A 27,443-nucleotide genomic window follows, 5' to 3' on the forward strand; every position below is an offset into this window, starting at 1 on the left:
TCCGTAGATCACTTAAGTGAATTTTTATAGGTATGGATGATATCATTTACATAGTTGTTCCATTTTTAAATTGACTTCGTAATTAATTTAAAAAATACAAATATTCAAATTTCCTTTTAATTTATTTACAAATTAATCTTTTCAAAAGGGCAACTATTTTCACTTCTTTCTAATTTTTAAATGGTAACCCTACATAGTCTTTATCGATTCATCAACCATCCAACCAATCATTTACAATTTGTGCTTAATAAATCATACATAAAAAAATCGTACACTCGTTGTTTTTGGATATAAAATAAACAATAACATATTATTTAACTATGGTTAAGCAGATTTTGTCTCTATAACTTGTATCCATTGGACCAGTTGGTAGGGTCACCGCTACGTCCACTTTCGATATTGAGGTAGGTGATGAAGTCACGAGGTCCGCCATTTGTGATGATGAACACTCACTGGACCGGGAGGTCATTGTTCGAGCTGTCACAACAAATTAAAAAAATATACAAAAAAATCTCGTAGTATTTAAAGTACCGTACTTTTGACTCTATTTGCTGTATATTTAGCCTAGACATTAACCTTTTTATTATTAAATAAATAAAGATTCTACAAAATTGTCTAACTACTGTCTTGTGATGAGAGCACTCGCAGATATATAATATCATATTTTTTAATTCTAATAAAATAAAGATATTCCAAAAGGACGAAGTCGCGGGTAACGGCAAGTCCTAAAATAGAGCGAGTGTAATATGTTTACGGAAGTATACTCACAATTCGTGTAACAACTAGATGCAGAGTCAGCTGATGGACTGTACGGCTTCATCTCGTAGTGATTACTACCTGCGGTTGACTGCTGGCGACTTCTGTTGCCGAATGGTGATGAATAACTAGGACAAAGATACTCATTATCTTCCTTTATACGACACGTTCATTCACGCGCGATCAGAGTAGCGCGTGATCAGGGTAGCGCGTGATCAGGGTAGCGCGGGATCAGGAGAGCGCGTGAACAGGAGAGCGCGTGAACAGGAGAGCGCACGATCAGAAACGCGCGCGATTTAACGCTGGAACGTCAGCGTGCTCAATCGTGAGTTTGCATTTAACTGTTTTTTGTTCACCTTTTTGCGCGTGATTGCACGTATGACTTAATATCTATAGTTTTATTGCACAGATTTACATTCAAAGACACGTTTAAGATTTAACAATTATCAATAATGATGTAGTTAATACATATATTATCCTATAACAAAATTATCACAGGTTATTGTGTGTGGTTGCCAGAGGAAACTGTGTGCAACCTGACATAAAGACAGCTAATATCGCTAGAATAAATTATAATTTATACTATCAATCAATATATAAAATACTTTTTTTCTAAGTTCAATAAAGACTACATACAATTCGGTATGGTAACCGTATAGAGATAGGCCGTATTCTTGTTTTCCATCATCACTACATAGTATAAAACAAACTCGCTGTCGCTATCTGTCCATCCCTATGTATGCTTAAATCTTTAAAAGTACGCAATGGATTTTGAAGCTGTTTTTTTTTTATAGATAGAATGATTCTAGAGGAAGGTTTATATATATAATACATGTACACCCGTGCGAAGACGGGGCGAGTAGCTAACAGTTGTATAAAAAAATATATTTAATTACAAATTAAAATATATATTTACCTGTCTCTTAGGTGTGGTAAGTCGTAATGATTATCAGGGACCTGCATCCAGTATTCGTTGCATGTTCGCGTGAGATCCGGAGCGGTGTTACCCTTGTCTCGGTTTGAATACGACTTTGGTAACCCTAAATTAACAAAAACATATTTAACATAGGTATTATATACTAGGAAATATATATTATTTATTCATTTGTTTATTAGAAAACCAACAGCTTACTATCTAATATATAAAAAACATCTGTTAAGAAAGCTAGAAAAACAGGAATTCAGAGACTTAATAAAAAAAATAGGTTTTGTTTTGTTTTCATTTTTAAAGGTACGTACAAGAAGCACGAGGTGACCATTAGGTGTTTTTTTTTTGGAATATTTGTAAGCGCATTGCTTTTTTATTTTTAGATCCATCCCACTTTTTTAGTTTTTGGAGTCGGTTTTTTATTAGCTTAACATTTAGTATTAATTGTACAATAAGCATTAAAAAATCTCAATACATAAATAAGATACATACAAAACACCCAGACCAATACAGACAACCATACTCATGAAAACAAATATTTAAATCGTGCGAGGAATAAAACATGCGACCGTTGGAAGTCAAGCGATGTGCTAAACCTCTATTCGATCGAGTCCGTCAACAAAAAATATTTTTGTCTATTCTTAATCCTTATAAAGAGATAGATTTCCCCAGCAGTTAGAAAACAAGTAAGTTATATTATTAAAATATAAGTTATATTATCATAATCATGATTAGATGATTTACCTGGTCTCCCCGCCGCGTACCCTGGTCTGCTGCTCCTATACTTGCACCAGACGTATAGAACAGCTGCACCAGCTACCAGCATCAGGACCGTGATACCAATACCCACGTACATGGTGGTATTATTTGTGTATATCCCTTTTGGAAATATTTTTGAAAATTAATATCTACTAGCTGTACCCGCGGTTTTACCCGCGTGAAATTTATAGCCTATTTGTTATTCTGATGTATAAGCTATATTACTGTAAAGTTTCATCAAAATCCGTTCAGTAGTTTTTGTGTGAAAGATTAACAAACATCCGTCCATACTCAGAAACTTTCGCGTTCATAATATTAACTATCTGTGCCCGCGGTTTCCCTCGCATGAAATGTATGCCTATATAATCTGATGTATAAGCTATATGATTGTAAAGTTTCATCAAAATCCGTTCAGTAGTTTTTGCGTGAAAGAGTAACAAACATCCATACAAACTTTCGCGTTTATAATATTATTAAGATAAGATTATGTTAACACTTCCGGTTTTTCGACACGCACGCAACATTCCTCGAGTATGATTAAAACACTATTAAATTGAGTGCTAATTCAGTGAAATTGTATTAATATATAGCCTGGACCCAATACTTATTAATAAGTACTTATTGAAGAACGCTCAGACCTATTTAGTAATGCTCAGAAACAATTAGACCATCAAATAGTGATCTAATTTCACCCTTCCACACATTATATCCCAAACTACAGTTTTTTTTTATCTTTTAAAATTCTCGTATCACAATGTCAGTTACTATATTCTTCGAAACGGCTTGAGCGATTTTTATAAAATTTTATATGCGTATTCAGTAGGTCCAAGAATCGGCTACTATCTATTTTATAACACTAAGTGATAAATTTTGTCCAAAAAATAAAAAAAATGCAGGTATTTTCTCCAAGTAAAAAAAAAAAAGTAGTAGTTAATTTAATTAAACAAAATAATAAAAAAAACCTTTTTTTTATTTTTTGGACAATTTTTTTATGTATTGTGGCATTAAAAATACATACAATCCTAATTTTTTAGCCTTCTATCACCAACCCCTATTTTTTAATAGCGATTTTAATTTATAAAGCAATACAATATTTGCGGGGTCAGCTAGTATAATATGAGCATGGCATTGGAAAAGAAATACATTATAACTAATTAACAATTAATTATAATTAATTAACAAGGTATATTTATTATTCCAATCTAACATTATCTGCATAAGTAGATTTGACATATCATAAGAGTCTGTAATAGACCTACATGAATAAAGATATTTTGAATTTGAATAAGTTACTCAGTCTAGATATACTTATTTATTTTCAAACATACAAATATTCCTACATTAATTCCTAGGGGTTGTTCCTGCACTTGTTAATAATGATAATTCATAATCAGATATATAAAACGTCCCGTAGTGAGTGCTTGATGTGACACACTTATTTATTGTATAGTAATATATGTATAGTAAAATGATATATGCTACGTAAGTGATAATTTATAAGTATATTATTATTATGGTTTGGTGTTCCATATAATAAAGTTGATTATACATTGGACCCCGCACTAGGCGAGCCTGTATCGCCGGAGTCCACAAAAGAATTGCCAAATAATTATTAACTATTCCAAGATCAGCGAGTAGAGTAGATCAGACAATTGTAATAAAATCTAGAAATAATAACTCACTCATTCCTGTAGAACACAGTCCATCCACACATGATGCGTGCTGCAGAGAAGACTCCGTACAGGACCCTGAGCATTTTCTTCTCCTCACCCTAACGCAGTCTTCACTGCATGAGGACCATGCGCCCCATACTGACCAGGTACCACCTAGCAATAAAATCCTCAACATTATAAGAATGAAAGTTATAATAACTAAGAGAAATACAAGTAATCTTAATATAAAAACTTTTGAATAGTCACATTTTTTTTATTCACTACAGTGCAGACTCATCCAAGAAGAATGATCTTGTGTGTTGCTCTTTTAAATAAATGTTGTTTTGAAAAATACACATTAACAAGAAGGAGACCTGCGACAATGAATATAGAAAATGCTACGCACTCATTCTTTTTGTAATCTGATATTTATTATATTCTTTATTGCAGTTTTAAACAGAGTAGAAAACTTAATTATATACAAAGTTAGATTTATTCCTAAAAGAGATCTCCACCAGTCAACCCAACAGTGTGACATGGCTAGTAGTGAGTGGGTAACACTAGTGCAATGTTTAAATGTCCAAAATTAAAAAAAAACATTTAAAACACAACATTTATAGTCATGAATTTTAAGTTAGATATTTTTCTATAAAAACATTTTATGAACTCTTCAGTTTATTAATGTTTATTTTTTTATTACTTATTGTTACTATACGTCATTTTTTAAAATTATCATTTGCATATTTTGACCCACGTTGTATTGGGTTGATTGAAAGAGATCTTTTTTAGAAATAAGTTCATTAGATTCAAAGCAGTACACCCGCCTGTGCTTGTCAGGCACCACACATCAGTTCGCTCATCGTGGGAAATTTACTAGGAACATATCCCGATGGTTTCCAGGTGGAACCTGACATGGTAATTGCTATTAATGGTACAGTCTATATGGGTTCGAACCCCCTAGTGGCGCCCTCTAACTAAAGTCGTATCCGTCATGCGGGAGTTGGCCTTCAGCCGCTCCACAAGTCCTTCCGCGGATTTAGTGACATCTGCACTCGCCCCCTATCGTCCAGTAAAGCTGTAAAGGCCTACAGCATTAGAGCAGTCTGAAAAAAATGTGTTTTTTTTTCTTTAGATTTACAGGCACTCAAACCCGCGGAAGGACAGTCCATCCACACATGATGCTGAGGGTGCCGCTCGGAGAGGCCGTCGTAATTTCGATCCCCGTTTGAATTGGACGGGGTATCGATCGGAGGGGACTAACAATCCCCTTCCAAATAAATGTATATCATACCAGTCTGACATCGGAGACAGTCATCGTCGCTCTGTGACGACGCCCCCCTACAGTGCGCCCCTCCATTTGCCGGGGCGGGCTCTGAACACGTGCGCGTGCGTCGCCGCCCGCTTGTTTGATCACCGCACCGACAAGGTAACCATGGCGACCAATCCGACCATCCGCCGTTCACTGAGCAAACATACAAACATTTCTAGAATAGTCTACATACGACTCTCTTAAGTAGGTAGACCACTCTAGAGTAATCTAATAAAACACAACTCTTACATAGATATTATTTATAAAAAAATATTAATAAAAAAAAAACTGAACATGTATAAAATTCGTACTATGTTATAAAAGTCACGTGATGCCCATGCTGACATGTGTCCTTAATTTTTCTAGTACCTATAGAAAATTAAGCCTAAGTTTGGCCTAGATACCAAAGTTGTGGAAATACGTCTAAACATTATTAATTTTAATAACATAGGGGACACACGAGCGGCTCACTTGATGATAAATGATTACGGCCAGATTACAGATAAATGATTATTATAAGCACCCGCAACACCAGGGGAAATGCAAGTACGTTGTCGGCCTTTTAAAAAGGAATAAGCTCTTTTCTTGAAGGTTTCAATATGGTATCGGTTCGGAAATACCATTGCTGGAAGGTGATTCCATGTGGTTGTGCGAGGCAAAAAGTTTCTCTATGTCAATTAAGACAGTCAGAGACATTTCTAGAATATTAACTAGTCTAAAACTATATTAATTCACAGTCCATAGTGCTGGGGCCGTATTATGAACTCTTATTCCCATTCAGTTTACGGCTTAAACTGAACTGCCTGGCGATTTCGTATTACGAACGCTGTGAGCCAGTCAGCGGTCACGTGACAGCTGAACGTCTTCTGCCCGAAAACTGACCGGCTATTTCGTATTAAGCGTTTCGTTTGAAATGTCGGACACAACTGTCAAAAAGACCGTTTAAAAACAATTCATTTAATAACTTTTATAGAATTGTTTTCTAATTTATAGCTTCATTATTGTAATTTGGTTATTATTTCTATTTCTATGTCATTTTTTTATGTTTAAAACATTTTATGCAGTTATTTCGATTGTTTTTGTTTCGTTTAATTTTAATTATGTGTGATGAACTTTTGGAATTTTTGAAATGTGTTACTAAGGAAAGTGAAAAGACGACGATTACGTGACCAATTTTTTTGAACAATTTATAAAACGTTATAATCTAAATAAAGATTTTGCGTAATATGCGTGTGAACTCATATGCCGGTATCATCGAAATTTACAGACCTTGACTAAGGTATATAACTTTACTAAAATGTATTGTAATTATTTCACTAAATCACTAGCTGACTATGCCAGATTTTAGTAGCATTATTATTTATGCTGCAGGCTCGTATCAACGGCCTACTAGTGATATTGCTGTTCATTCGCTAGCACAGCCAATGGCAAATAACCGATTTATTGCATTTACCCAACATCCAAAAGTAAATACATATATAAAATTCTAAGGACATCTGAGTAAACGATAGATAATAAATATTCAAAGGTATCTATTTCTATACAATTAGCAACTGTTATTGTTGCAAATACATCTAGGAACACATACCATATGATATAGTGATAATATATATGGTAAAAGGTATGCATACAAGTAAAGCCTAGAAAGCAAGTATACAAGTATGCAACAGTCTGATGATGTGCAGTCTCTCCGGCACTTTCCTCCGAGGACAATTAATTAAATTAAATTAATTATATTTTAGGTTTTATAATTGAAATTTGGAATGGTGGGAGTATTGGGCTGTATTTGACTGTACACATGCCACCCCATTGTAAATTAAGAAGAGATATTACTGTAGAAAACAATACCATTCATTAAATATATAATTGGTAAGTGAAATAGAAAATAAAAGACATGTTTAATAATATAAGCACTTTTAATATCTTTTTTTAATATAATTATATAAATTAAGAATATTAATTATTAATAATGATTATACATCTCTAAAGCTACTTATATACTAACAATAAATTGTTTACTTAAATATTAAATGACCATAACACTTAGACATATGTTTCAAATAATATTTATCCATTAATTATTCTCTTATGTTTCAAATAATCTTCATCTATGTAATTAATCTGGAAAAAAAATTTAGGTTAGTAATGCTGACATGGAGATTATAAGTGTGGATGCCAACTGGAACTGGAGCTACTCATGACATTTGGGCAAACCAGAGGCGTTTGAATCTAGAGGACTTAAGCTGGAATAAATCTTATGATTACTTGGTAAGAAAAAAATTTTATTATGAAACTACAAACATCATTACATCTAAGCTCTAAACTTCAGTAATTTAGAAACATAGTTATTTATCAGCACCAACAGTTATTGTGCTGTGTTTTTAATGAAATAATACTTTTTGTAAATAAATATTAATAATATAGTATATTATATGTTGTTTTTATTAGGAGATCCAGGATATGCTTTAGAGAAGTATACTCCCATCTCAAATGCTATACCAGGACCACAAGAAGCATATTACACTGTAAGAACATGGAATATCATTGAGAGCACAATTGGGCTTCTAGATTTAGATGCCTACATGTACTTTGAGCTATTATAGAGAACTAAATGGCGACTAGCTGCTAGACCATCATGTTGTTTACTGAACAAACATACAAACATTTATAAATAATAATATTGTTAATAGCTCAATGTTTTAATTATTTGTTTTTATAATAAATGATATAGGTACATTATTTATGTCTTTTATTGGTAGTTATAATTAAAGGGATATGATAATTTTATTATATACACAACTGACTTTGTATATATACCCAGTTTTTGTTAAAATAAAAAAATATTAAATAAAAAACTTGTTACTCCTTTACACAACTCATTACATGATAGCAAATTTGGTCCAGCTGTTTCAAAGATTAGCAAGAACAAACAAACGGACAGACAAATAGATTTTTTTTAATGTCATTTACCTTATATATGTATGCATTTACTGAAAAGCTGTTGTATGGTGAACTTCAAAATTACAAACAGATACTTCAATTTATTAGCATGTATTTCAGATTTAACTGAGATTCCTATTAAATGAAATAAATTAAAATTCAGATGATTACCTCATAACAATTAAACCAATCTTTAGTCTTTAAAATAGTTTAATTGTTGAGCGACGTCCTCACACAAGCGATTGGTATACGGACTTATTAAAGCCATTATTATTTTTATATATAACATACCGGTACGATACACGACGTTGGCGAGAGGTTTCAGCCCGTGATCTACAATTTAGTAAGATAAATATACAAATATAAACAGTTAGATATTTGCATCATTTTAAAAAAACATTACTAAGAAAATGTTAGGAATACTTCGTTACATTAGGTATATTTTTCACAATAATTGAATTATTAAATTTAACTTGCGTATAAAGTCATGGAAAGGCTAAGTTTCAAATTGTACATTAAAATCAGAATTAAGTACTTTGCGCGGAATTTTAAGTAGATGCACAAAGTTCGTTTGGATATTACAATGAAAATATTTTTTTACAAATAAATCCGAATTATTAAAAAAGACAATATAACTGTCTGGAATATTTTTGTATATTACACAAATTCTACCATTGTATCTTAATTACTGTTTTCTATATTTAATTTACATTTATTTAATTAATATTTTGTCCAAAAAGTGACACACAAAAACTCAACTTAACATTCGAATGTATGCGTATCGAATTAAGACACTAACCAGCCAGAGACAGAATACGGTTTGAATTTGGACCCTCATATTAACAATTCAGTTTCTAAAAAACTATATTGACTGGATTTTAAACAGTCCATAGTGCTGCATGTGTAATTACATTTTTTCTATTCTTACTTAAGCATAATTTTATCAATACTAAAAGTCGTAGAAATAAGACATATATATTTAACATCATCCAAAATGGAGCGGAATATGCTATGCCCTAAGTACATCATACCAGTCTGACATCGGAGACAGTCATCGTCAACGTGAAACGATAGGCTTTCTCTATCAACATGTGAGCCATATTTAATTAGGTAGCCAAATGAAAGGATTTCCTCTTGAAGAGCTTCAGTCGTTTGAACGGGTTTTACAGACTAAAGTAATATTTACCAACCCCCTTTTAACACCTGGAGAGTTAAACAAACATTTGGACTATTGGACGAAAATGTAATTCCATATTCGGGGGGAAAGGAGACTGTTACTAATGTGGATTGATGATATTATTGCTAGCAATGTACCATGTCAAGTTGACCTCCAAGCGGTTCCCCCTGGAAACCATCGTGATAAATTTCTTTGTGAATTTGTCACGATGGGCTAACTGACCTGACCTTATGCTCATCTTATCATCCTCCACTGGTGCCCCGCCAGCGTAAACCGTCAGTGCAGGAGGATGCGACATACCATTATCATCCATAAAAAAAATTCAATATACGTACAATAGTCCAAATTTTTGTTTAACCCTTTATATGCAGTTTTATAATAAATAACATACCATATACAGATAAAACAGCGACATCCGACTCCCTGCGGCCGGCTATATTCTCCGCAATACAAGTATAGTTAGCCATGTCCTGTGAATAAGATTGTCTGATACATATATAAAATTCTCGTGTCAGTTTGTAACGAAACTCCTCTTATGAAACGACTTGACTGATTCTTATGACTTTACTAGCTACTCGCCCCGGCTTCGCACGGGTGTACATGTTTTGACGGCCTCGGTGGTCTAGCGGTTTAACACACCGCCTTACTACCGATGGTCGCGGGTTCGATTCCTCGCACGGCACAAACATTTGTATTCATGAGTATGATTGTTTGTATCGGTCTGGGTGTTTCTATGTATAATATGTATGTATTTACGAAAAAAAAAATCTTTGTATTTGTATCCGTTATCTAGTATAACACAAGCTTTAGCTAGCTTAACTTGGGTCTAGATGGCGCTGTGTGAATTGTTCTGAGATTATTATTATTATTATTATTATTACATATATATGAACCTTCCTCTAGAATAACACTATCTATTAAAAAAACCGCTTCAAAATCTGTTGCGTAGTTTTAAAGATTTAAGCATACATAGGGACAGACAGCGACAGCGATTTTAATTTATACTATGTAAAGATGATGAAGTATAAATTTTCTCTTACCTGCAAATCAAGTTTGGGCAACACGAGAGTTTCGTCGCTGGCTTCCAACACGGCACCGTTTCTCGTCCACTTGATGGTGGCCGTTGGAGCGGCAGGTGGGGGCACGCAGCGGAAACTCACCCCTCGACCGGCCTCAACCGTCGCCGATTGGGGTTGATGGTTGAATTGCTTCTTTATATCTAAACAAATAAGGTTTATATTTAAGTGAAATCCGTATACAGTTCATAAATTAAATTTAAATACATAAATAAATTTGCAGCTATGAATATATGAATTAAAAGTAACAATACGTACAGGTGAAGTGTAAAATGATGGGTAAAGGTATGTTGACATTGAAATAAACATTCTTATGATTTTACATTGATGATAATAATGTAAAGTCGTAATGATATTAAATAAATTATATATATTATATTTGCTTGCTATATGGTACAGAATAGAATCTTACTAAATATATAATAGTAGGTATATGTCATGCATCCCGAAGAGGTATCCAAATATTGAAAATGAGGTCATAATTGATTCAAATCAAATCATGATATATTTATTCATCAGGTTATTATACAGACTATTACAGACTCTTACGATATGTCATATAATATTATATCGTTACATTTCTTTTCACTAAAATATACTCTCAACTTTATACTCATAATATTTGATTTCTTTAAGAGAGTATATATATATGTGTGTGTGAATATCAAATATATGGTAGTCTGTGTATTGATTTTTTTTTAATGTAATACAATTTTTTTTTATAAATTATACACCTTCTCTATATAAATTATAAGTGTGCGTAATTTCATACTTCCTCAGCGCAATATTTGTAAAAAGTTTTTACTTCAAGTATACATATATAGTAATATAGGTAAATGTATGAGTTACAAAGTGTGCAACCATAGAGTATGTTTTCATATTACTACATTTCGGAGAGCGTTTTTAAATTGAAACTCATCTGAAACATTTTTATGTCTAACTTTATATTGACAACACAAAACTTACAACTGTTACTTGTAAGCTAACGGCATCCACGTTTGTCATTTTTTATTACCATAGCCACCATAAAAATGTGAGACAAAACATTCATGCAATAACTCAACTCGGTACGGCATTCACACCCTCAAAACATCCCAAATAAAAGAGCTAGTAAGCATTTATCAAACGGCAAAGTATTCGACTTAACGAGCGGAAATAATGCTTCCTCCGCGTAATGGTTCCGTTACTTACCCCTGAGGGGGGGAGGAGGATGGAGGGTGGATAGTTAAAAATTACGATATTTTTAAACGAAGATGGCTCATTGAACTTGGGATACATAATGATGCTGCGTACATTAGTCATTCGAAAAATTCTAGTACTAAATGGAAATAATCTTTATTCAAATTTTAATATAAAAGCAGTTTTGTCATATAATTATTGTCAAATAATATTTTTTGTATCTACCTTAAAGTTGGCTATTTGAGGATTTTGGGCTACTGTCAGATGCCAAGACCTGTAGAACTGCGACCTATATCGATCTACTGTGCTGGCCCTCGTTCAAAGGCCTGTCAGGGACAAGAATTGAAGGATATTCTTAGAAGCGATGGTTTTTATCTCCTCAGGATATAGTGTATAGTTTCCAAAGGAGATATTTCGTTTTTGCATGAGAAGGCTACAACCACATAGAATATGTAGTAGAGTTTCCTCTTCTAATTGGCAAAAATTGCAAGATTTGCAATCTATCAGAACCATAATATCAATTTTTGTATCTATTTCATAGATACAACATCATCAGATCAGAATCAGCAGAGTCATCACAAGAAGAAAGAGCAAGAAATTTTCATGTTGCTCTTTTGAACGAATGTTGTTAAGGATGAGATATATAGGTTATCATTTACCATCAGGCGGGCCTTCAGCTTGTTTGTTTTTTTTTTACAATTACATAAATGAAGACATAAACTATATCGTTAGGGCATATAACGGGCATATATGATAGGCATATATTTTCTTATATATGCCAAACTAACTTCAAAAAATTTTGTGACTAGCTGCATATCTTAGTCTGCATCACACTTACTTAACAATTATCATTATATTTCGCCCAATGTTTATAATATCTCTTTAAATTATAGCCTATATCTTATTCTAATGTATAAGCTATATTACTGTAAAGATTCATCAAAATCTGTTCAGTAGTTTTTGCGTGAAAAAGTAACAAACATCCATGCATCCGTACTCATACATTTTCTCGTTTGTAATATAATATTAGAAAGATTATCATGTAAGCCTGTTAATATGTATTATAAACGCGAAAGTTTAGCGAGTATGGGTGGATTTTAAAGGAATTGTACTGTAATATAGTTTATACATCGTAATAACACATAGGCTGTAATTTAAAAATATATTATGTAATATGTGCGAAATACAAATGTGAAGTAAGTGTAAGTGCAAACGAAGTATACTAATAATATATTCGTATAATGATACTATATGTAATATGTACAGTCAAAATCGTATTTATATCTATATACTCAATATTAAACTATAGTGTATAACTGATACATTCAGGTCTAGAAATGTCATGTAACAAACATCCATCCTGACAAACTTTCGTGGTTATAATATAATATTAGTACGAAAATATAAATTTTATTTAATTTCAGTAAAATATAAGAGGGATTTTCAGCGTGTAATTAATCAAACATGTCACGTCTTTGTGACAAAGAAGCATACTCTTGTATTATTTAATATCTCTACATTGTACGTACACAAAGCTTTAATACCGACGTGTTGCTTTTCTCTAATTTTGCACCATACTGAAAACTTTGCTTTTACATTGTTTTTCTTACTAATTATTAATTATTATTATTAGTAAACAGTAGTTATTTATTTATTTATTTCTAAGGATTACCAACACAAGGTACAGCAATAAAAATCTGTCATCATTCTATACAATTCTAATGGTAAACTAACTGTTCTCATAATTATAGGTAACCACAGTATGCTTTGAGTTACAAGATTATATTGCTACTATTATAGTTAGAAAAACAATGTAAAACACGAAATTTGTAAGTATGAATGGATGTTTGGTACTTCACGCAATACTACTGAACCGATTTTAATGAAACTTTACAGTAATATAGCTTATAAGTCAGAATAACTAATAGGCTATAAATTTCATGAAAATCACTTCAAATTTGGCATTATCCCCTGGAGTTTCTACGATATCGGATATTGATAACCCCATAGAAACACCGGTGAGCCGTCTCGGAAGTATGTTGGAAGTCTGTACCCAGATATGGGTTCAACTTCGACTAATGTAAAAAAATGTTTTTATTTGTAAAATATAATTGTACTAGTATATAAGGGTGGAGATGTAATATATGTAGGTAGTTAAGTGAATCACAAATACAATTGTTGTAGGATAGGTGTGATACAGTGAACGGAATATTTTATTGTGCTCCTCACATAACTGATATGAGTACATATTCTACAGCTAGTTATATATATATATATATTGTAATAATGTCGTCTGTATAGGTACCTCAATCTCTCCTATTACGTCGCTAAGCAACTGACTTACCAAGCTTTGTTTCTGTTATGGGGTGCAGTGAAATTACAGGTTAAAAGGTATAACATCTTAGTCCCCTGGAGAGGAAGCTACCATTATAACGTAATATACATGTATATACATATAATAAAAATAGCTTTACATACACGTACGACATTCACGTGCGAATAGGCTATCACACAGGGAATAATGTGCATGTAAATGTAGACAAAAGACGAGAAAAACCGGGCGCGCAGAGTGAGCGTATTCCCGCATTCTGCAATCATGCGTGCTTTAGCGCCTTTTTTTAATAATTATCATTGCAAAATGGCGGACATCTGACTATATAGCAAAAACATAAAGTTATTGATAATTTAAAAATCTTATAAGTATCTCTGGAAAATATTATCTGCGAAATGAAAATTAAATTTTAAAAGAAAGTGAAATAACATGAATCATGCTCGCGCGAAAGAGTGGACAAAAAAATATTTAGCGCGGGAAATCCAGCGTTCGCAACCTAAGGGATTGAATTTAACCATTTTTTTTTTGCTCCTGATCGCGCGTTGCAAGGACTTCTCTAATGCTGTTGGCCGCAGCTGGCCTTTATAGCTTCACTGGACGATAGGGGCCGAGTGCAGATGGCACTCCAAACCCGCGGAAGGACTTATGGAGCGGCTGAAGGCCAACTCCTGCCTGACGACTTTAGTCTGAGGGCACCGCTAGGAGTTCGAATGTCGACTGAGGCCGTCGTAATTTCGGTCCTTTTGAATTGGACGGGGGATCGATCGGAGGGTACCTGTATATAATATATGGCTATACTACTGCGAAAGAGTGAAAAAAAAATCAGCGCGGGAAATCCAGCGCTCGCAACCTGAGGGATTTCATTTGACTATTTTTTTTCGCTCCTGATCATGCATGACTTTTTTTCGCACTACTCTTATGTTAGCCGCAGGTGGCCTTTATAGTTTCACCGGACGATAGGGGACGAGTGCAGATGGCACTCCAAACCCGCGGAAGGACTTATGGAACGACTGGAGTCAACCTTCACCTGACGGATACGACTTTAGTCTGAGGGCACCGCTTCGAGCCTCTGCTCAGGCCATCGCAACTCTGATCACCGTTTGAATTGAGCGGGGGATTGATGGGAGGGTACCTATGTATAATATAAGGCTAATATAAAAGGTAGATGTTACCAATAAAAAAAAATACCCTTTTTAGATACAGTCGTTTTGAAGCGATATTACTACTTAATTTTAAATGTTCAACAATTATTTTCTAATTAATACTACACGGTATGTGTTTCTAATTGAATTAGTGAGGTTATTTGCGGAAAACACACACGTGTAAATTATTCAGAGCTCTGTGCCCCGTCTTGAATCAGTTATCGGAGTCATGTAACCACACGCTATTCTGTTTAATAGTTTGCAGATGTTTGTATGACTGTGTATGAATGCTACTATCTCATATGATTCTAATTTGATGCATATCGTAAAACGATAGTCGTTGATATTAATAGATTCTCTTTAATGTTGTATCTATGTTTATTTGACGGTGGTCTAGCGGTTTAGGTTAGCGGTTTATCTCTGATGGTCGCGAGTTCGATTCGTCGCACAATACAAACATTTGTATTGAGTATGATTGTTACCCATAACACAAGCTAGAGACTAGTGGTTAGTTAGAGACTCGATGGCGTAGTGTGAATTGTAAAGGGATGTTATTATTATTTCAGAAAAATACTAATGCATATACAATACGTATATTTTCTTATTATTTTTTTACCCATTACAAACAAATAAACAAAGTTACAATATATTTTTTTTTTTTTAAACTTCTTGCTTCCCAGAGTCCTTCAAAACACATGCAAGAAAATAAAGAAGTAATAACGTCATGTCTATCGGAGCCAAAGAAGAAAAAGAAAAAACGTCATGTCAAATCGACTAAACTCTCGGCATTATTGACATCATGGCAGCATCATAACCGTCACCCCAGCAGGAATGACGGTGAAGTTGCACCCACCACGCTAATGACGTCACGTCAATTCGACTAAACTGTGCAACTTCGCCGCGATTCCTGCTGGAATGACGGCGAAGTCACACGCAACAATGATGCTTCATTGGCCGTCAAAGAAAGGAAAGAAGCAATAACGTCACGTCAATTCGACTAAACCGTGCAACTTCGCCGCGATTCCTGCTGGAATGACGGCGAAGTCACACGCAACAATGATGCTTCATTGGCCTTCAAAGAAAGGAAAGAAGCAATAACGTCACGTCAATTCGACTAAACCGTGCAACTTCGCCGCGATTCCTGCTGGAATGACGGCGAAGTCACACGCAACAATGATGCTTCATTGGCCTTCAAAGAAAGGAAAGAAGCAATAACGTCACGACAATTCGACTAAACTGTGCAACTTCGCCGTCACTCCAGCATCATGGCCCGCAGCGTGGGGCGTCTATTTCGAGACAATGCGTGACAGTTAATTGTCCACGCTTCTCTTTATTTTCGTCTGCTATTTGGGTAGGTTTCCTGTTTTTGGAATTTCTGTATTCATTGTCTTAAGTGATATAGCGAGTTGGGGTGGATCTATAAAAATAAATAAAATTGAACAGTCTCTTTGTAATTTTAAATAATTTTTCACAAATATATAGGGTATTTACATCAGAAAGTTAATTTAAATAAAAATTCGTTTTATCTATCTGTCTATATATTCTTGCTAATCTCTGAAATGGCTGGACCGATTTTGACGAGATTTTCACTCGCAGACAGCTAATGTAATATAGAGTAACTTAGACCACTTTTATTTTAGAAATAATAATATTTCTAAAATAAAAGTATTTAATTATATTTTAAGGAAGGTGTTACATATTAATGTGGATGGTTATACGGGCAGAGGAAAAAAACACTGTATGAAAGATGATATGGTAAGAAAATGAGTAAATAACGAGATGGCGTAAAAACATATTACGCCGACAACAAATAAATGGGATAAGGAAGAAGCAGGTGATGATGATGTTTATTTTAATCCTACGCGGACGAAATCGCGGGTAACAGCTAGTCATTTCACTTCTTACTAATATTTTAAACACTATAGTTTGTGAGTATGGATGGATGGCAGTTTGTTATTCTTTCATGCAAAAACTACTAAACGAATTTTGATGAAACTACAGTAATGTAGCTTTTCCATCAGGATAGCATAGGCAATAATTTAAAAAGGTATAATGCAAATTGGGCGAAATATAATGATAAATGTCAAGTAAGTGTGAAGCAGACGAACTTGCTCGGGTCAGCTATCATATATGAAAAAAACTCATAAGTATATGTAAGTTCATAGCTCTATGCCCTAACTTTACGCAAGTTTAAGCGATAAGTTAACAAAGTTCTATCGCATAAAGTACATACAAACAAACTTATAAATACTGATTTTTTTATACTACTATGGTGGCAAATAAGCATACGGCCCATCTGATGGTAAATGGTTACCGTAGCCTATGGACGTCTGAAACACCAGGGGTGTTACGTGCGCGCTGCCGACCCTTAAGAAACCTTAATATACCCTTCTTGAAGAACCCCATGCTGCAGTCTCATGAGAAAACCTCGGCAGGAAGTTCATTCCACAACCTAAGTGTACGCGGTAGGAAGCTCCTCTGCAACCGCACTGTTTCCACCACTTAGGTTCCAGCGTGTAAGAATGAATTCCCTGTCGATGGCGAGCGGTGTGATGGTAAAAGGTGGCCGTAGCATCATGTCGAACAATTCCTCAGAACACAGCCCGTTGTATAATCGGAAGAACACACAAAGCGAAGCGAAGTCTCGCCTCAAACTAAGTGATTCGATACTACCAGAGAGATTGGGATCATCGACAATTCTCATAGCACGTCTCTGATTTTATATATTACTTTTCGCTTAACAGGTTCTGTGTAATAATTTTGATCATTTTATTGAAGTGTTATTAATGATATCCTAAACTTATTAATTACTTGTCATTTCAAGTGGTTCTTTAATTGGGGGAAATTATGGTGTGGTGGTCGAATAATATTAAATACCGGTTATTTATATTATAATACTATTAGCTGTGCCGGCGACTTTGGCCGCGTGGAATAAACGAATTTCCATAGAAACTTGAAAGATCTCCTGTAAGGATTGAAGCTATTTAATAAGCTAATCCCAAAAAGTCAAAAAAAGTTTTCGAAAAATCGTTCTAACTTAAAAAATGATGAATTACAATAGAAACTTTCATCCCCTATTATTTTACCCCAAAGGGTAAGTTTTTTACAAACTTTCAATGTTATATTTATTTATATTTAATCAACAGTCTAAAAAATATATTTGAAGTTTCTAGGTGAAACCTTCATACTATACACCCTTTAAACTCCTTACGGGTTGTTTTTCCTTATTTATATTTAATCAATAGCCCAAAAAATAAGTTTCAAACTTCTAGCTTTAAAAATAACGATACTTTCATACTACCCTTCATCCCCCTTTCAACCCCTCAGTACCCTTTATTCGCATTAAAAAGTAGCATATATCCTTTCTCAGGGTTTAGACTATCTATGTACCAAATTTCATTTAAACTTTAAATCGGTTCAGTGCTTTTGACGTTAAAGCGCGACAGACAGATTTACTTTCGCATTTAATATTAGTAAGAACTTCGCATATATTTATGATATTATTTAAAGAATGTCGGTATATTCTGTTTAATATTCATATATGATCACCAAATACCAAACTTCATTCCAATCTCTCCAGTAGTTTTTACGTGACTGAGTAACAAATACACACTCACACCGCTTTACTTCCGATGGTCGCGGGTTCGATTCTTCGGACCACACAAATATTTTGTATTCATTTATGTGTATATTATGTATACATTTACTAATAAAAAATGTATCTAAGTATTTTACCAGATGGCGTTGTGTATTGTTCAGTTATATCTATATATAAAAATTAACATACAACATGTCACGTTGTTTGTCCGCGATGGACTCTTAAACTACTGAACCGATTGCAAATTTGATTTGTACATTGTATGCAATTTGATCCAACTTGAAAGATAGGATAGCTTACATCTCAATTTATAGTCGCAATTTTTTTTTTTTTATACTACTATGGTGGCAAGCAAGCATACGGCCCATCTGATGGTAAATGGTTACCGTAGCCTATGAACGCCTGAAACACCAGGGGTATCACTTGCGCGTTGCCGACCCTTAAGAAACCTTAATAAAGAAGGGTATCTTCTTGAAAATTATTTCCGCAATATTATTTTATTTAAGAACATTAGCCACAGCAACGCGTTGTCGTATCTGCTAGTTATATTATATATTATTATTACGCCCAAAAAGGGGAGAGGGAATATTAGTAATGGGAAAGCCATACTGCTAGCAATGTACCATCAGGTCGACCTACACGTGGTTTCCCCTGGTAACCGTCGTGGTAAATTTCAGGTAAATTTGCCACGATGCGCATACTGACCAGACGTCATGCTCAATCGTAGTGTCCCGTCAGTATTACCGTTTTTTAATAGATGATAATGCTGTGGTGCACCCGCCTGCGCTAACGGTATAGGCGAGGCTCCAGTGGAGGATGATAAGATGAGCATGAGGTCAGGATATGGCACATCGTGAGCAATTATGTTTTTAGTCCACATTACAAATTCCATTAGTCGTAAGTTCGTATGCCATTCGACAAATCTATAGTAATATTATAAAGCTGAATACTTTGTTTGTTTGAACGCGAATCTCTGGAAAGTTCGAATTGGAATATATTTTTGTGTTGGATAGCCCTTTTTTCAAGGAAGGCTTTAAACTACATAACGTTTTTTTTTTTATTTCCTTTTATTTGTTTCACCTTTTTTTTTTTTTTAATGTGTATATTTTGATTTATTTTAAATCTTAGGCTCCCGCTGCGATTTGATACAGGGGAAGTCTTTAATAGAAGTTTTCACTGTAGGGATATATATTATATTATACCTACTTTCATAATTACACATATATTATACATAAAATATTATATTAAAATATATAATAGATTTAATACTTAAATATAAAATTTAATCATAAAAGTTTTCGCTTGTATGTAGTGTACACTTATGTATTGTTAATCTGTTTTAACTTATAAATAATAATTTTAGCCAGGGCATCATAAGAAGCAAGAGTTTCCGGCTTCTTAATGAGGCTCGTCAAATTATAAGGGGAGTCAATCTCAAACAGGCGACATGTTTGCTCGTGGTCATGCCGGGCTCTTCCAAATATGGCGCAGCTATTGAACAAATGTTCTACTATTTGCTCGCTAACGCTACGACCAATAGGAGCTGAGATGCAATGAAAAATATCTTAAAAGGTGGGGAAATGAAACGCAGACGAAGTTGCGCGGGTCAGCTAGTATATGATAAAAGGTAAAACACACTCGTTGCTATTATTCGTTAATTTGTTTCGTTAAGCTTATTGACTGAACATCTGAATGTCTTAACGAAACAAAAACATCAACCGTAGTTGAATGTAATAAAATCTAAACATATACCTAAATAAAATTGGAGTGTCTGTTTGTAATATTCAAAACCGTTTTGTACTACATGCATATGAATATAAATACGGTACATGCCCCAAAATAACATTTTTAAAAATTTTTGTCTATCTGTCTGTCTGTCTGTTTGTTCCGGCTAATCTCTGATATGCCTGGACCGCTTTTGACGGGACTTTTATTGGCATGTAGCTAATGTAATAATGAGTAACTTAGGCTACTTTTTTAGAAAAATAAATAATTAAATTCCACGCGGACAAAGTCGCGAGTACAGCTAGTACTAAATAAAAAAAACCATAAAAATGATATCAATAAAAATGCTGATGACTAAATTATCGACTCAGTTTTAAAGTTCACGATGAATTTATGACTTCAATACCACGTCACGTTTTAATTGGTTATAAAAAGAAGTGTTGGGTCCACATTAACATTTTTATTAATTAACTTGTTAATTACTATGCCTTGAGCATAGTCAGCGACGGAAGTCGTAGGTTTCAAATTATACAGTCATGAAGTTGAATTCTCAATATCCTATGTAATATTATGAATACGATCGTTTCGTGAGGATGTTGTTTTAAGTATTTACAATTTAAAAATAATTCTGTATTTTGAAACATGCTCAGTTGAACACCTGCGCTAACTGTTTTCGCTGGCGGGGCACCAGTGAAGTATGACAATATGACAAGATGAGCTTGACGTCAGGTCAGTTAGCCCATCGTGGTAAATTCGCCATGAATTTATCACGACGATTTCCAGGGGAAACCACGTGGAGGTCAACCTGACATTAGTCCACATTACTAACAACCGCTTCCACTCATAAGAGTCTATTATAGATCTACATGAATAAAGATATTTTGAATTTAATTTACGATTTTGACCCTCCCAGTAACAGTGGAAAAAGATTTCTAATAATTAATAGAAACTAGTTGACTCATTGCTAACAATGTACTATATCAGGTCGACCTCCACGCAGTCCTTCCTGGAAATCTTCGTCGTTGAGTTTTGATTGTAAATACATACATAATATAAAAAGAAAACGCCCAGCCCGATACAAAAATCACACTCACAATCTTTGCACCGTGCGAACCCGCGACCTTCGGAAGTAGAGCGATGCTAAACAGCTAGATCAATGAAGCCGTCTAGGAGGAAAAACATTACCCCTCTTCGACAGTTAGGTAAATATTCATCAAGCCTCAACACGCCAGAAGGTTAATAGAATAGAATAGAATAGAAAATCCTCCTTTATAAAAATAAACTTAATTTAAGCACTTTTGAATAGTCATAACATTTTTTTTAATCTACCGCTCATTCGGAAAGCTGTCTCATCACAAGAAGAACGAGCAAGAAACTAGTGTGTTGCTCTTTTAAATAATCCTTGTAAGTTCACATTTTTCAAGTCGAAACTTGTGAATACAAACTACCAGCTAGTACCAGGGGCGGATCGTAAATTTGTGGGTCCCTGGGCTAAATGTATTTAGGGGGCTAGCGACCAGAAATTTCGCGTTCCTTTCGATAGACGCGCACTTGCTTGGGTTGATTGATCTCAGGGTTGCCAACCTTATGATAGGTTTTTTAACAGTCTAGATATTTTTTTATATTCTAAATATCCTTTCAGTCAATTCAGCCCTGGGCTGCTGCCCAAAAAGCCCTTAGGTGAATCCGCCCCTGACTAGCACTATCTACTATATATATATATATATATATATATATATATATATTTGTGTATACCGGCGCGGCGGTTATCGACATTCCACTTCCTATAACCGAGTATAAGGTTCAACTCAGCAGGCTGCCGTCCTTTAATGATAAAATTTACATATTCATATCGGCGGGTGCCACTTCCGTTATGCGTAGATATTTCGCTGAATTTTCCGTTGGGGTAAAGCTTTCTCTGTTGTCTATGGGAGAGATTTGTAGGCACGTAGATATGTATTATAGTATAGTATATGACAAAGAGAAAGGGTTTAAAAATCTCTCTAATATTTTAAATACGATTTTTTAGGAGGTTTGTGATGTTTTATTAAGTTATGTTATGCGCAGTAGATTGAATTATAAGATGTTTTAACATTATTTATTACTAGCTATTCCCGTGACTTCATCCGCGTGGAATTTAACATAAAATATTTTTTCTAAAATAAAAGTAGCCTAATTTACTCCATATTACATTAGCTACCTGCCAAAAAAAGTCCCGTCAAAATCGGCCCAGCCACTTCAGAGATTAACCAGAACAAACAGACAGACAAACAAAAATTGTAAAAAATGTTATTTTGGTATATGTACCGCATTTATATTCATATGCATGTAGTAAAAAACGGTTATTTCAATGTTACAAACAGACACTCAAATTATATTTATATGTATAGATTTTATTTAAGCACTTAATTTATCTTGGGACTTATTCGTTCATAGCAGAAACCATCTATAGACAATAAGTTGGTTATCTGCAAGAGATTGCTTTGAACGATAAGGACGCCTTTGTTTGTATATTTTAATTTTTTGTAATTATTTGTTTCTTTTATGCACAATAAAGAGTTTTATTATTATTATTAAGATACATTTTTATTATTATTAAGATTATTGTTTTAATTGTGAGTATTTTTAAGATGTGGAGGTACATATTTATTAATCATAAATATTTCTGTACCTCCACAGACTATAATTTAACATTTATTTTTAATTATCTACATGGTAAATTAAGTTTAATTATATGTACATTTTATTTGCTCTTTTTTTTTTCGTATGTTGTTTATATTATATTTTTTACATTGCACTGAATAAAATATTTTTCTTTCTTTCTTAACAGTTTGTGTTTACTCAGTTGCATATAGACATATGGAAAAAAATAACTATCTTAAAAAACTCCCAATTAAATTAACACTTGCTGTATTGGTATTTCCATTTGGGGAGACTTTAGAATCTATTGGACTGTAATGAGAACTAATGAGTTCATATGACAAAAAAATATATAAAAAAGATCTATCTACTACTTGCCAAGAGAAAGGTCCTGGTCTTCTTTACTCATTATACTTGTGAACTGCTTGTATGGACTGGTCTGCTCTGACTGATTTATTTTGCTACTCAAGTAAATATTTATTTATATCGTCTTTACTATCTTTTATTCATAAATATTTCTTAAAAATGGAATGCTGTACAATATTTATTTAAATCAGCAGCAACATGGAAGTATCTTCCTCATTCTTCTTGTGATGAATTTGAGGTCCCAATGAGTGGTAGAGTCAAAAACTATGACTATTCATGCATATTTCTAATTCTTGGAACTTAATAGTATGAAATCACCAAATTTTTGTTGGCACACACCATTGTCTTGTAAAGATGTATGTATTAAGTAAATACATAAGTATTGATTACAACAATAAACGAGGTAGTACATATGTACTCAAATATCGTGCGTATTTGTTACTGCTTATTTGCATAAGGAGTAATATCCTTATAGTATAAGTTATAAATTATTATATTAGGAAGGCTGAAGAACTAGCTAGGATGGATCTGAAGTGTTCTGATGATTTGAACACTAGTGGAATTACAAGTGATATTAAAAAACCTTGCAGCGAAGAATCGTTAGAAATTTAAGTTTTTTTTTATCCTAATTCTTAGACATGAGGGATTGAATAAGGAGAAATCGATATGTTATAAGCAGTGAGATATATCTAAGACAATCCTGCTACATCGTCCAGTTTTCTCTTAGCAATCAATAGATTATCATCGTATCTAAGTGAATAGAGTATTTATAATTACTCACATGCATATTCAATGAACACAGCTTGACTTCTAATTCTTCCCTTGCTGTTCCAAGCGTAGCATTCACAGCTGTACTTTCCACCGAAATAGTCGTCTATCTCGTTTCTACTAACATTCAGTTCAGCTTCGACAACCCTCACTCCATTCTGAGGGTCCACGTGCTCCAACTGTTTAGTCTTTTCTGTTCTAACATCGTTACATTTAAAGTAGACTTGTAAAGCATTGGCTGCTCTGCATAGAAGGCTGGCTGGTTTTGTTCTTAGTACATAGGAGTTCTTTGGTTCTAGTTGGAATATTGGCAGACCGTCAATTGTTTCGTCGTTTTCAGGAAGGGGTATATAATCTACGTCATCTTCTTCAGGTTTGAAGTCTGATAGGTAGGGATCGAAGTTCAGTAGACCGTCGGGATGTATGTATTCGGGGCGGGTTTCTTTTTGGGTCGTATGTTCTGTACCTGTAACAATAAATTCGTTATACACTAGTTATCGTCCACGACTTTGTCTACGTTGATGATGTCTATATTGATTCAAATATCTTTTACATAATTATATTACTTTTTTATGCAATATACCATTCTGGTAAACGAGCTGACTGTTAGATGGTAAGTGGTAACTATTATTATTAACTGCATACATGATAAGACTAGTCTGAGCGCACTGCTAGGGGTTCGTACCTCGGCTCAGGCCGTCGTAATTTCGATTCCCGTTTGAAGTGGACGGGTTATCGATCGGTGGGGTTAATTTGTTTATCATCCACAGATACTATTATTTGGTAACAAGATTTTTATTCTACACACTATTATTATTGTATTGTTTAGGAAACTTGATATACATTTACACCCATTCAATGCATTACAAAAGGGATCATATTTCAACGTCCTTTCAGTTTAAAATCATTCTGTTGTGTGCTGTTATCTCGTCCTGTATCTATCTGTTACGAGGGTAACTGCGAATATATCAAGAGAACACCTGGTAAATAGGGGTGTTATAATTTGTACGTGTCTTTCTGGTCCAATATATAATATTTAATATCCGTGGACAATTTACACAATACCATCTAGTCCCATGGCAAGCACAGCTTGTGCTATGGGTTAGATAACTGATATAAATCTTAATATTATAAACGCGTAAAGTTGTAAGCATGGATGTTTGTTACTCTTTCACGTAAAAGCTACTGAACGGATTTTGACGAAACTTTACAGTAATATAGCTTATACATCAGCATAACATGTAGGCTATAAATTTCACGTAGGTGAAACCGCGGGCATAACTAGTAGTATATAATATCCTAGGACAATTCACACAACGCCATCTAGTCCCGTGGTAAGCAGAGCTTGTGTTATGAGGACTAGACAACTGATATAAATACTTAGATATTTTTTTTGTAAATACATACTTACACAATATATATATAGGGAAACGACATGACGCCATCTAGTCCCAAGCTAATCGGAGCTTTTTTTATTTGTGGATGATAATGGAATGATGCACCCGCCTGCGCTAATGGTTTACGCTGGCGGTGCACCAGTGGAGGATGATAAGATGAACATGAGGTCAGGTCAGTTAGCACATCGTGACAAATTCACTAGGAATTTATCAGGATGGTTTCCAGGGGGAACCGCGTGGAGGTCAACCTGACATGGTACATTGCTAACAATGAGGTCATAAATACACATTACTAACAATCACCTTTCCTCCCAGCTAATCGGAGCTTGTGTTATAGGTACTAAATAACTGATATAATTACATAGATATTTTTTTTGTAAATACATACACAATATATATATAACATGGGGGAAAGGGGATTGTTAGTAATGGGAATTAGTAACTCCCATTGCTAGCAATGTACCATGTCAGGTCGACCTCCCCGTGGTTCCCCCTGGAAACCATCGTGATAAATTCTTGGTGAGTTTATCACGATGGGCAAACTGACCTGACCTCATGCTCATCTTATCATCCTCCACTGGTGCCCCGCCAGCGTAAACCATTAGCGCAGGCGGGTGCTCCATTCCATTATCATCCATAAAATATATATATATATATAACATGGGGGAACGGGTTTGTTAGTAATGTGCCCTCGTGGCCCCCCTCGCCCCCTCCCTATTAGTAGCTATGTAGGTTGACCTCCACGCGGTTCCCCTCGGAAACCATCGTGATAAATTCCTGTCATATTGGTCAGAGGAATAGGATTGTTAGTAATGTGGATTAATAAGCCCATTCCTAGAGGAATATTTAAGCGGTACAAAATAGAATTCAGCAACATCGTCTCTGAAAAGCACTAGAAATAGAAATAATCTTTATTCAAATAAACTCATTACAAGCACTTTTGAATAGTCATATTTTGATTTTAACACTCATTCGGAATGCAAATTCATGACAAGAAGAATGAGCTAGAAACTTGTGTGTTACTCTTTTGAATAGATTTTTTTTATATAATAATTACAGTATAACAATTAAGAGGCATGCGATAATCTACATAGAAATTTTCAATTTCTATGTTGATTATCTATCTAACAACATCTTTTGTCATTTTTTCTGATATTTTATGTGCCTGTGATATGTAAAGTGACTTGTTTCAGAAAAAAGAATATATCTACTATCTACGAAATACCCTACCTGTGTAATAAATAAATACTTAGTTAGTACAGAGATACAATTAAGATAGCAAAGTATAAATCTTAAATGTTGTAAATACTTTTTAACCAAAATTATCCAATTATATATATATATATATAGTTTGCACTGTCAACATTCGCTAAAAATTAACAAATAATTTACCTCCATTTATAACGCGTTCCGCAGACATAATCACCATTAATATAATCCAAAAACCGTATTTATTTACAAACATCACTATAGAAAAACACTACAAAATATAAAAAAAAAAGGATTGCACTTAAAATTCACAGAAAGCACACATAAAATACCACACAAATTTCATTCGTGAACATTTTTTGTCAGTTTAAAATACCACACGCGTTATGACAATATTACAATTCATTTACTTTTGTTTTAAAAAGAACGCACGGTTTCGTAAATACACGTGGTAAGCGCGGGAAATGAATACAATACGTCCACGCTCCAG

At 34.1% G+C, this 27,443-nt stretch overlaps 1 protein-coding gene across 1 annotated transcript; it reads right to left on the bottom strand.

The window, feature by feature from the left end:
* LOC131847000 (netrin receptor unc-5-like) lies at positions 1-27,443 on the bottom strand. Its single transcript, XM_059196432.1, has 10 exons — positions 27,137-27,443; positions 24,361-24,813; positions 10,562-10,740; positions 9,913-9,991; positions 5,387-5,557; positions 4,126-4,269; positions 2,429-2,563; positions 1,673-1,796; positions 769-884; positions 1-477 (listed from the first exon to the last, which is right to left on the bottom strand). Exons 1-10 carry the CDS (start codon positions 27,207-27,209, stop codon positions 311-313), a joined length of 1,641 nt encoding a protein of 546 aa, XP_059052415.1. The 5' UTR covers positions 27,210-27,443; the 3' UTR covers positions 1-310.

Source organism: Achroia grisella, unplaced genomic scaffold (assembly GCF_030625045.1).
Source record: "Achroia grisella isolate CSIRO2021 unplaced genomic scaffold, CSIRO_AGI_Agris_v1 utg515, whole genome shotgun sequence".
Classification (NCBI taxonomy): Eukaryota; Metazoa; Arthropoda; class Insecta; order Lepidoptera; family Pyralidae; genus Achroia; species Achroia grisella.